Source organism: Schistocerca cancellata, chromosome 2 (genome assembly GCF_023864275.1).
Source record: "Schistocerca cancellata isolate TAMUIC-IGC-003103 chromosome 2, iqSchCanc2.1, whole genome shotgun sequence".
Taxonomy (NCBI): Eukaryota; Metazoa; Arthropoda; class Insecta; order Orthoptera; family Acrididae; genus Schistocerca; species Schistocerca cancellata.
This window is the reverse complement of record NC_064627.1, coordinates 798,575,973-798,588,637: the sequence shown is the minus strand read 5'-3', so window position 1 is coordinate 798,588,637 and position 12,665 is coordinate 798,575,973. Positions and strand designations below refer to the sequence as shown.

At 39.5% G+C, this 12,665-nt stretch overlaps 1 protein-coding gene across 1 annotated transcript in view; it reads left to right on the top strand.

The window, feature by feature from the left end:
- The window catches only part of LOC126162653 (probable multidrug resistance-associated protein lethal(2)03659), a 316,093-nt gene extending 310,116 nt beyond the window's left edge, over positions 1-5,977 (top strand). Inside the window, exon 26 of the mRNA XM_049919291.1 lies at positions 5,466-5,977. Coding sequence (XP_049775248.1) covers positions 5,466-5,501 — 36 coding nt within the window. The 3' untranslated portion in view covers positions 5,502-5,977. The remainder of the gene's footprint in view (positions 1-5,465) is intronic.
- The last annotated feature ends 6,688 nt before the right edge of the window (positions 5,978-12,665 follow it).

Genomic DNA, 12,665 nt, shown 5'->3' with positions numbered 1-12,665 from the left:
CACTTTTTTGCAGTTTCTTCAGTTTTAATCTACAGTTCATAACCAATAGATTGTGGTCAGAGTCCACATCTGCCTCTGGAAATGTCTTACAATGTAAAACCTGGTTCCTAAATCTCTGTCTTACCATTATATAATCTATCTGATACCTTTGTATCTCCAGGGTTTTTCCATGTATACAACTTTCTAAGTCATTTAACAACTGAAAATGCTATAGTCTCTTTTCTCTGTGAGGTACTGGATGGGTGAAACAAAAGGTTTTGAATGCTAGGCATATTTTTTGATTTAACTAAGGCATTTGATTGTGTTGATCACAAAATATTGCTCCAGAAGTTGGACCATTACGGAATACAGGCAGTAGCTCGCAACTGGTTCACCTCTTACTTTAGGAACACAGAGCAAGAGGTCATTATTCATAGTGTTGAGAATGGATGTGATGTGGGGTCTGAGTGGAGTATGGTCAAATGGGGGGTGCCCCAGGGATCAGTGTTGGGGCCACTCCTGTTCCTTATTTATATAACTGATATGCTCTCTAGTATTACGGGTAACTCTAAAATATTTCTGTTTGCTGATAACACTAGCTTGGGAGTAAAGGATGTTGTGTGCAACATTGTCTCAGTTTCAATAAGAGCAGTTCGTGACATAAGTTCATGGCTTGTAGAAAATAAACTAACACTAAATCACAGTAAGACTCAGTTTTTACAGTTTCTAACACATAATTCAACAAAACCCAACATTTTAATTTCACAAAATGAGCATATGATTAGTGAAACTGAACAGTTCAAATTTCTAGGTGTTCAGATAGATAGTAAACTGTTGTGGAAAGCCTATGTTCCAGACCTTGTTCAAAGATTTAATGCTGTCATTTTTACTATTTGAACGGTATCTGAAGTAAGTGATTGACTTGACAATTAGTCTACCTTGCTTATTTTCATTTACTTATGTCATATGGTATTATATCTTGAGGTAACTCTTCCCATTCTAAAAGGATATTTTTGGCACAGAAATGGGCAGTTTTGGCAATAAGTGGTGTAAGTTTGTGAACCTCTTGTTACCCCCTGTTCACTAGTCTGGGTATTTTGACATTGGCCTCTAAATATATATATTCTTTACTGTTGTTTCTTGTTAAAAATATCATCTTGTTACCAAGAATAAGCAGCTTTCACTCAGTTAATAGCTGGCAGAAATCCAACCTGCATTTGGATCAGACTTCTTTAACCCTTCTGCAGAAATGTGTGCAGTATACTGCTGCATCCGTTTTCAATAAGGTACCACAAGAATTCAAAAATCTTAGCAGTAATCCAAGCATGTTCAAATCAAAACTCAAGTTTCCTCATGGGTCACTCCTTCTATTCCGTTGAGGAATTCATTGATAAATTAAGCTGATTCTTATGTCATATTGTTGACTGCATTTACTGAAACTTATGGCTTGACTTTTTTGGGTTCATAAATATTTTATTTTTATCAGTTATTACTTTGATATTGTAATTTCATGTACTGACACATCCCATGACCTTGGTTGGAGATTTGCTCCTCAATTTGGTACTATGGAACTTGGCACGTAAATAAATAAAATAAAAAATAAGTGGTGACACGTGTGAACACACACACACACACACACACACCATCAGCACCACCACCATCATCACCATCACAACCACCAATTTGCTTTAAATATGTGAACTAAGTCTTCTGTCACTTCTTGGCAAAAAAATATAGTTATCAATGAAATGTACAAAACTATGGTTGTTCTGCAGCATTACTTTATTTCATTACTTCATTTCATCATCTTCGTACCAGCATATAATTCCCATTAACAGCTGTAAACTCTATTCTTAAATACTCTTGTCTTGCATTAATTTTATTTTAAATTGTTATATAGGCTATCCGATGAAAGAACAACATTCTACAAGTCAAGAGTGTGGAATATCAGAACTTTTAAGGTGGTTGTGTAGCTACAAAATCTGGAAAGGGAAATGCAAAGGCTTGATCTAGCTATATTAGTCTGGTGCACAATTTCATAGTGTTTATCCATGACTCTAATAAACACAACAGATACGCATAACAGAGACATTAGTCATCAATATTATAATATCCTTCACTGTTTACAACTGTGCCAATGTTGGGGTTACTTTTCAATTCCAGAATTGTAGAATTCACGTGGTTTTGAGGCAAAGAACTCATCAAGCCCTGTTTCGAGGACATTTTCATCCGGTGTGTGTGTGTGTGTGTGGGGGGGGGGGGGGGGGGGGATAATCCTTGAAGGATGTTCCATAGAGAATGGAAAAGATGGAAATGTCAGGTGAATAAGGTGGGTGTGGAATGACTTCCCAACCCAACTCCTGTACAGTGTTTTTTGTCACTATAGCAGAATGCAGGCATGGAGTACCATCACTTCACACAGTCTTCCTGGTCATTGTTCTCAGACTGCATGTGCAGCATGCTTCACTCACTGACAGTAAATGTCAGCAGTGATTGTTACACTTCAGGGAAACAATTCGTATTACACAACACCATCACTGTCACATGAGCTGCACAAAATTATCTTTTGTGGATGTGTGCACAGGATGTATACACATTGGGACAACCGGGAAATCCAGGAAAAACACAGGAATTTTTTTATCTGGGAGAAACCTGGGAATTTTTTAGAATTCTGTGAACTTTCATTGTTTTAGTTTCCTGTTAAATTTTTGTAATTTTGACTGATAAGAACTGGTATCCTAGCAAAAAATTTTACTTTAGGCTGCTACTGCAGCAATAAAACATAAACTACGGAGTAACACCAAAATAAAACTTTAGTGCAAAGAAAATGCACCATGTATAACAACAAAATACAGTGCACACCCTAGTGTCTGCTGACACCAAAATGCGTCAAAAGACTATGCAATACTTTGTAACAACAAACTGCTTTTGATTGGTCTTTCTTGTGGGTGTCATTTCAATGAGCATGATGTCTCAACTGTTTACTCTCTAACAGGCTGCAGGAAAATATTGTGAATGGTTGTTTAAGAAGCATTATGCTATTATTTAAAATTTTACTGGCACAATTTTGTTCGATAGGCCTACATCTTAAAAAGGTGTCACCCTGGTGACCCATGAAATGTCCAGTGCACTGCTGTGACATATATAATCATGTTTGTCAGAAATATTCAGCTGTTGCAATTTAAGCTGGTGCTCTTGGGATCCTTCCTCACTGAGCCTCAGAAGAAACAACAACAAATTTTTTACAATAAATATTATATGTGAAAGCTAAGCTTTCCTTGTGGCTCTATTGTATGTACACTCCTGGAAATTGAAATAAGAACACCATGAATTCATTGTCCCAGGAAGGGGAAACTTTATTGACACATTCCTGGGGTCAGATACATCACATGATCACACTGACAGACCCACAGGCACATAGACACAGGCAACAGAGCATGCACAATGTCGGCACTAGTACAGTGTATATCCACCTTTCGCAGCAATGCAGACTGCTATTCTCCCATGGAGACGATCGTAGAGATGCTGGATGTAGCCCTGTGGAACGGCTTGCCATGCCATTTCCACCTGGCGCCTCAGTTGGACCAGCATTCGTGCTGGACGTGCAGACCGCGTGAGACGACGCTTCATCCAGTCCCAAACATGCTCAATGGGGGACAGATCCGGAGATATTGCTGGCCAGGGTAGTTGACTTACACCTTCTAGAGCACGTTGGGTGGCACGGGATACATGCGGACGTGCATTGTCCTGTTGGAACAGCAAGTTCCCTTGCCGGTCTAGGAATGGTAGAACGATGGGTTCGATGACGGTGTGGATGTACCGTGCACTATTCAGTGTCCCCTCGATGATCACCAGTGGTGTACGGCCAGTGTAGGAGATCGCTCCCCACACCATGATGCCGGGTGTTGGCCCTGTGTGCCTCGGTCGTATGCAGTCCTGATTGTGGCGCTCACCTGCACGGCACCAAACACGCATACGACCATCATTGGCACCAAGGCAGAAGCGACTCTCATCGCTGAAGACAACACGTCTCCATTCGTCCCTCCATTCACGCCTGTCGCGACACCACTGGAGGCGGGCTGCACGATGTTGGGGCGTGAGCGGAAGACGGCCTAACGGTGTGCGGGACCGTAGCCCAGCTTCATGGAGACGGTTGCGAATGGTCCTCGCCGATACCCCAGGAGCAACAGTGTCCCTAATTTGCTGGGAAGTGGCAGTGCGGTCCCCTACGGCACTGCGTAGGATCCTACGGTCTTGGCTTGCATCCGTGCGTCGCTGCGGTCCGGTCCCAGGTCGACGGGCACGTGCACATTCCGCCGACCACTGGCGACAACATCGATGTACTGTGGAGACCTCACGCCCCACGTGTTGAGCAATTCGGCGGTACGTCCACCCGGCCTCCCGCATGCCCACTATATGCCCTCGCTCAAAGTCCGTCAACTGCACATACGGTTCACGTCCACGCTGTCGCGGCATGCTACCAGTGTTAAAGACTGCGATGGAGCTCCGTATGCCACGGCAAACTGGCTGACACTGACGGCGGCGGTGCACAAATGCTGCGCAGCTAGCGCCATTCGACGGCCAACACCGCGGTTCCTGGTGTGTCCGCTGTGCCGTGTGTGTGATCATTGCTTGTACAGCCCTCGCGCAGTGTCCGGAGCAAGTATGGTGGGTCTGACACACCGGTGTCAATGTGTTCTTTTTTCCATTTCCAGGAGTGTATATTAATTTAAATAATTAACTTCTCTATTTGTGTGTTCATGCTACTTAACAATGATGTAGCTAGACTATAATATGATGTTTCCTACGTTCTGAATATCTGCTGTCATAGGCTGGCAAGATCATGTGACATGAGTTATGATTGGCTGACAAAAGCACATCACAGTCTCGATTTCAGTGCTTCGGAAGCTACTGTGTGTAATGAGTGAAATTCATGTTTATACTTTTGTAATAAGGTAATATGTGCTGCACATCTTGCCGTGCATCAAAGATTTACAATAATGAATGCCACAGTAGGTAGTTCAGTTGAGGAAGATTTGTTGTCTCTAAAAGGACAATCAGAGAAGCTGGACAGACAAACATAGATACTAACTCCTTTTCTGCCCCCCCCCCCCTCTCCATCTCAACATACTATTAAAACATTAATACATTTATGCTATTATTTCTGTAATCTACACAGGTTTAAGAGAAACTGGAGACATTAAAATGCTAGCTGTGCACACTGTAGCAGTGAACCACATACTTTCTTAATATAGAAACCAGTTTCTAAATATTATTAAAACCCTAATCTAAGGTCATAGTTATTATAGTTTAAAATCAGTATAAAACAAAATGTGATGAGAAATATAAAATAAAAGACAAACACTGATCATTGTACTAATGTAATATAAGTGCATAATTTTAAAATATTTTTATTTTATGTATGCAATTGTGGTGTCATACACTTTCTACTCATATAGACAACTGATTTTTTTTGTTTTCTTCAGTCTTACAGGAACAGAATGCATAAAAAATCATCTTGAAGACTAATTAATGAAGAAATGTGAGACTGCATATGGTCATTAGCAAATAAATAAAAGCCTTAATGGGAAACAGAACAAGGAAGATATGATGGCATTGAAAGGAGTCTTCAAAAACTATTAAGAAAGCCTCATTGTTCATGATGTGTATCACCTTATTTATTTCATTCCATTTTATTTTGAGAATTGTATAGTACAGTATGTCATTGCTATTGCAAGAAGTAAATTATATGATTGTGTTTGTATAAAAGAGAGAAGCTAACACAGAAATAAAACTCCAGAGAATCATATCTACCAAAATTTCTAATTCACCCATTCAGGTGTGATAGAAAATTGACGGTTAGATATTAACAAAGAAAACAATCTGATTCTTCCACTAAGTTGTTATTAACAGTATATGTGTTTTGTATACAGAGTATTATATATGAATATCACATTGTCAAAGTTATTTATAAAAAATAAATTTAAAAAAACTTAAATCTAAATTTCTACTATTTTTCATTCATCAACTTTTGTCCCACATGTAAGAATTAAACCTTCATATAACAGTGATTTGGGAAATGGATGAAGGGATGGGTTGCAGACGACTGTAAATGTATCTTTTTTGTTACTAATTTATAATAATAACTGAAATGTGAATTGCAATTTATTCATCTCATGACACACATTTGTAAACCATTTGGTTTGCTTTTAGAAGAAATCTCAGAAATTTGGACTACAGTTACAAAAAGTTTTACACTAATAAAGAACAATGCAATACTAATATGATATTTCTATAAACAGCTATATATACTTAGTGGTATATGTAACAGCTTATGTCGAGCCCAAATTATCAATACAGTCATTGTGTGGGAAGCATAAAATATTGTTTCTTGAGTTGTACTTATGAGTGAATAGAATAATTTTACTCAAATAATTCTTGTCTGGTGTAAAAGAGATAATAATTTCATAAATATATATGGATGAGAGTGCCAGTAGTTGTAGATATGTAAATAATGGATGCTATGATTCTTTCTGACACACAGTACTCATATTCTGAACAATGCTTATCTGTATTTTTAGTGTCCAAACAATGTTAGCTGAGTATAGTGTTCATTAAAAAATGATGATCATTCCATTTGGGACCAGTGGAATGGTACATTAGCTTATTTGTTTTAGTTGTAAAAATTTGTCATGTATTGTTCTTTTTCTGACATGTTCTACATCCTGGAGGATGTCCTCACCACGGATCAATTGGAATCAAAGTCAATCTAATCTAAAACTTGCTTGTAGCGTGGTAGCTGACTCGTGTAGTACTAGACCACTGTTGATGAAGGCCATGATGTGGGTCATCCGCAGGGGTGAATTTAAATTCACATCCTATGATGAAGTCACAGCATCATGTTAGAGGCCAGACAAGAGGTTGAAATTTAGAATTTCCACTGCAGTCCTATGTTTGCAACGTGTGGTTCATATAGTGGGTGAGTCAAGGTGTACACATCTGATCCTGTGTCAGTGGGAAAGTAGAGATTAGTATCATGATCTCAAACATGTAGGCCTCTGTTGTATGAAGTTGCTATGGATGAGGGGAGGTAACTTGTTGATGTAATGTGGTGCAGTATGCCTATTTCGTCCCATGGTTGTAGTTTGGGTATTAGCAAGGCTGATGACATTTATGTGCTAATATACTGTATTGCACATGACGCCACCAGTATTGCGAGTGAGAGTGGGTAGTGTCAGCTAATGCAGTGGACTTGGCTGTTGCTGTGGTGCCATGTCAGGTGGTGACTCGGTGCATGTAGGGGAACTCGTGATGTCTGCTTCACTTGAGGTTGGGCGGTGTCACAATTGTTTGGAACATGTGACAGCCAGCTGAGCAGATGAGGCATGGGTGCCCAATTTGATGTTTTGCCTGTGTTGAATGTCTGAGTCTGTTTGCTATGGCTTACTTCCTGTCCAGTAGTTTCGTCTTCTGATCAATCACTGCAACCTGTAGCTGAGATGTAACATTCACAATCCATCCCCTAGCAAACAATGGTGCCAGAATTGTGAGGGAGTTCCCTTGATGAGCTGTTCATTGTAAATGACTTGCTGCACCTGTTGTTCAGGGGTGCAAGTGATGGGTTTTAGTAGAACTGTTTTCATTGTGTCATATTTGTTGAGCGGTGGAGGAGGAAGAATGATGTCGCTTATCAGTTCTGCGTGTTCCGCAAGGTGACAGATTAGCATTACCAATTATGAATTGTCATTAACAGTGCCTCATGTGGGTAGAATACACTCAGCCATCTAAAACCACAAAGACAGTTGTTCAGGTCAGAATGGTGGGAGTGTTGCTTGTTGTGTAGCAGAACACTATCCTGTGAATACCAATATTTTATATACTATCAGAACCAACTTCTGCTGGACCCATCGAACATAGTGCACTTGACAAAGGGAACGTGATGCTCGTGTTGCACAAAGGTTGTGTGTATAAGGTGGTTGTGTTGGCAATCATGGCAAGGCGATCCAGAAGATACAATCAGCACTATGTCTGTTCTTGCAAAAACTGAATGCGAATCATTCTGTAAGCAGACCAGTGTGGGGCCTGCCCACAAATCTGTTAATAAAAGCTCTGATGGCAGCCATTGTTGATTCATAGTCACTGTGTGCTTTGTAGTAGCATTTGTACCACTTATTGCTCCATATCACACATAGTTTGCCTGAGGCAATGTGCACACTGCACTGCATTAATTGTGTATGGATTTGTAGCTCTAGAGCTGTGTAGAACAGCTCAGAAGTTATACTTTGTGTCCACTTTTAATGCATGATAGCATGGCACACAACAGTATTTTTCAAATACAAGGGTGATTTGAAAAGTTCTCAGAATGGAATAGAAAAAAAAGTACTTAAATCACTGAAACTTTATTTTATTTTCCAATGTAGTCTTCTTGTAGATTCATGCACTTGGTCCAACAATGTTCCAGTCCCTCAATCCCATCTCGAAAATGTTTCCTCCAGGCCTGCAAAATTGTTGTTAACTCCAGCTATCAATTCTTCGTTTGAAGTGAATCTTCATCCACCAAAAAAAATTTTCAGTTTTGGGAAGAGATGGCAGTCTGATGGAGCCATATCAGGTGAATAACATGGGTGTGGCAACAAATTCATTCTTTAGTTCGTGTAATTTTGCCATGGCAACATCACATTCGTGTGGGCAAGTGTCAAGAGTCATAGCACCTATCTTTCAGATAATTTTTTCATTTCTAATTCTTCAGTTAAAATGTCATATACCCTTTCAGATTACATCTGACAAGTGTGAGTAATTTCACACACATTCAATCGGTGATCCTCCATGACCATTTCATGCACTTTTGTAATGATTTCTGGATTTATGACTCATCTTGGCCGACCACTGGCACCAATGTGAGCCACCACATGCAGTTGGCTGCACCCTGTGCTCTTCATGGCATCCAGTGGGATCTATGCCATGTCTGGAATGACTCCTCTCAGTTTGGACACTGGCTTTCTTCCACTCCTTGCCAGCCTTGGCCCTAAGGACCCCACAACATGCTCAACATTGGAGCTTCCAGCTACCAACAATCTGACCCTCTGTAACTGCCTGGATCTAGCAGGTTGAGAGGTACATCTGGCTGAGGAAATTGTCAGCCACACATAGCACCTGGAACCTGTTTGTCAGACTAACCAGGGAGGCCTTACATTTGGCCCCTCTGGAAGTCTTTTGCAGCCTGCCATGCCCCAATGTGACCTCTCACTCAAGCATGGGTGAGGTGTCAACCTCAATGTGAGTAGTAACCGGGTTGGCCACCGGTGTGGACTGATTGACCGACTTGTGGGTCGGGCTGGACATCAGTTGGCCCACAGCCGGTCTGAAACAGTGATGCCCATCAACTGCAGCCTCAAGCTGTGCAACCAAAGCCAACACAGCTTGGAGCTGAGATCAAAGTGTCACAAACTTAGATCGCATCCACACACAGTAACCACAGTTCCTATCCATACATGGTGGAAAGCTGCAATACGAAGACAAGTAAATGACTATCGACAGGCACTGCGTAACTCTACTGTAGACAGTAACAAAAATTTAAGAACTGTGTCAAGTAAATTAGATTAAGAAAAAGATATTTAAAAACTGAACTACCAAAGCAAACAAGTGAGACTAAATAGTTTGCTCCTGGTTAGGAACTTGTAAAATGTCAAAAATCTACTGCTTTCTGACACAAATGAAATCATGAGAACTGTCTAGTAGATATTAAATTAAAAGCAGAAATTCATAACCTAAACAACAAAAGCACATAGATGAAACTGTGTAATTCATTCCTGGTTAGGAGCTTGTAAAATGGCACAAAATAGGTTACTTCCCTGTTGCTACTATTGCTTGGCTGGCACTGCTGCCTGGGTCTGATAAATACAATCCTGACCTTTGAGGTCAGGACCTTGTGCTTTATTAAAGGCCATAGAGAAGATTACTTTTAATGGACATTGTTTTATCATTTTTACACAGTATCACACATTATGCAATGATTGCTCAAAGAAAGTGAACATCTCGAACAGCTGTTTTGCATAATAGTAAAATCAGATTGCCAATTTCTGTACATCTGCACATATGATCGAAACCACGTGATATACTACTCTTGCATACAGAACTAAACAGCTATACATTGTTGTGCGTATAAGTTAAACAGACTGTCAATAGATGGCACCTTCCAAATAATTTTTATAAAAATGGTCTCAAACTAAAGTTTTTCAACAAAAGCCAAAACTAAACTATTTATGTATTTTTCTTTAGTCAACAAAATCTTGAAAATTATGTCACAATCATTATTTTGATTAAGTAACATGGAGGGTATGGTGAACTGTCAAAAAACACAGTTGAGAAATAATAGACACACTGTCAATTTAAACTTCATCTGAAAACGACATTATTCATCCACCTGCATCAGTCGTAAGAAATATCATATCTAGTTCTTAGCTTCCTCATGTTCTTTGCTTCAAAAATTAAAAGAAATGGAAGTTACATTTTATTGTCATCTGTCTTCAATACGACAGACTTAGAAAATAAATACATTAAGTAGTTACTGTGAAATGATACATCTCTGAAGAACTACCATCAGTGCCCTTAAGTCACTGTGAACCGGCCAACTGCTCCTGCTGCGGTGTGAGTGAAAAGGAAGGAAAGAAGATTAGGGTTTAACACCCCACTGACATTGAAGTCATTAGAGATGGACCACAATCTCAGAAAGAGACAAAGATGAAGAAGGAAATCGGCCATGCCATTTTAGAGGAATCACCCCAGTATTTTGCTGAAGCAACTTAGGGAAATAATGGAAAACCTGAATCAGGACGGTCGGAAACGGATTTGAACTGTCATCCTCCTCAATACAAATGAAGTGTGCTTACCATTATGCCACCTTGCTCGGTGCATGAGTGAAAACCATCTCGCGCGAGCAGATCGGTGAACAGTCCTGTAACAGAGTAATGGGGGTGGAGAAGAGGTGCTCAGCATAACAGCAGCACAGTTTCTCAAACCTGTGCATCACTCACAGCCAGAGCAAAGTTGCTGTAGTCTGTTCATGATGAGCTGAACATGGCTGTCAACAACATGCTGTACGTACTTCTGCATGTGTTGTTACATTATTGAATTCTTCTCTTCCAAAGCCTTTGCCTCTTCATGCACAGTTGCTTACGGTTATGGAGGTTTATGCTGCTGCCTCTCTGCTGGCTTGTCACCGGTGTAGTCCAGTGGTAATGAAACAAACCCAATAATCGCCAGTGCAATAAACATGCACCCATTATGCTATATTGTTGTGGTTTTTTCTGATATACTTATTTGAATGACACTTCAATATGCACATGACTGGCCACAAGGAAAACGACTGTCCGGTGAATTTTGGTACAAGAATTACCTGGATTAAATGCGTAGCACTGTAATTAAGAAGGAAACTTAAGACTTGTAATGCTTTAGGGTGCATCAGAGTGGAATACATGCTAGAATAACAAAAAAAAGCTAAAACATAGGTATTGCTTGAGCAACAATAATCAAAATCTTTGGATTAGATTTAGGAAAATTAAAAATTTCACTTCAATGAATGAGAAACGAACATTAAACTTCCAGCATGCCAGCTCAATAAGCTAACTGCTCTGCTATACCATCACACTGCAAGATGCTGTTGTATTTATGACTAGTGTCCTAGTTGCAATGATAAATTGACAGCCTTCTAAAATTCAGTTTCATGCAATGTTGTGCAAAGTTTATTTAATTTAAGCCGATATATCTTATTATAATAACTGTATAAATCATATTGAATCCAGTAGCATTTGGTTGTGCTGTTTATGAAACCTGTGGATGTCGTTAACATCATTGTGTGTGTGTGTGTGTGTGTGTGTGTGTGTGTGTGTGTTGTTTTCGATGTGGGTATCACATTTAATGAAATGTGAAATAAAAGAACCAGACCCAGGATTCAGGATCCAAACACTTCAGGAAAGAAAGCTGGATGAGGTACTGGAAGTGAACTAATTGTTGCAGCAGTACGGCAATGGCAAATGGTTTAGGTGCGATGTTGAGTGCTCTGACTGGAGAAAACCAACTACAACATGTTAAATGCCAACTATCAAATAATTTTAATCAGACTATAGAAAAACCCGTAAACTAGTCATTCAAAAAGCAAAATTTTGCTGCCTGCAAAAATTGAATGGACTTTAGAAACAAACCCAGTGTGCATATTTCCACAAAAAAAATTATTTTTCTATTTTTATTTATTTTTTTACACACAATCTTTTTGTTAGGATTGACTGAGCACTTTCAATTTTTACCTAAGCCTTTCTTTGAGAACTGGTATAGTGGAAACTACTAGACTAAATTATTCTCACTCCCACCAACAGTGTTTATCTGCTTTGTAGTTCTTTATATTATCTGAAAAGATATAGAAGAAGAAACAATTTCATTCTTATTCAATAGCTCACAAAAATTAATTCTAAAGTTGTGAAAGAAAACTTTAGATACTGGGTAAATCAGGTTTAAAAAAACAATAAAATTTGTGTGACCTAATAGCAATCGTGTTACAGAAAGTGAGATGTACTCAAGATCAAGGGAGGGGAAGGTTGTAACTGGAGACTGAACTAAGGGAATGGTTTCAGTCTTATGAGCAGGGTTTCAGTCTTACAAGCAGACGCAGTTCAAACGGTTCACCATTATGA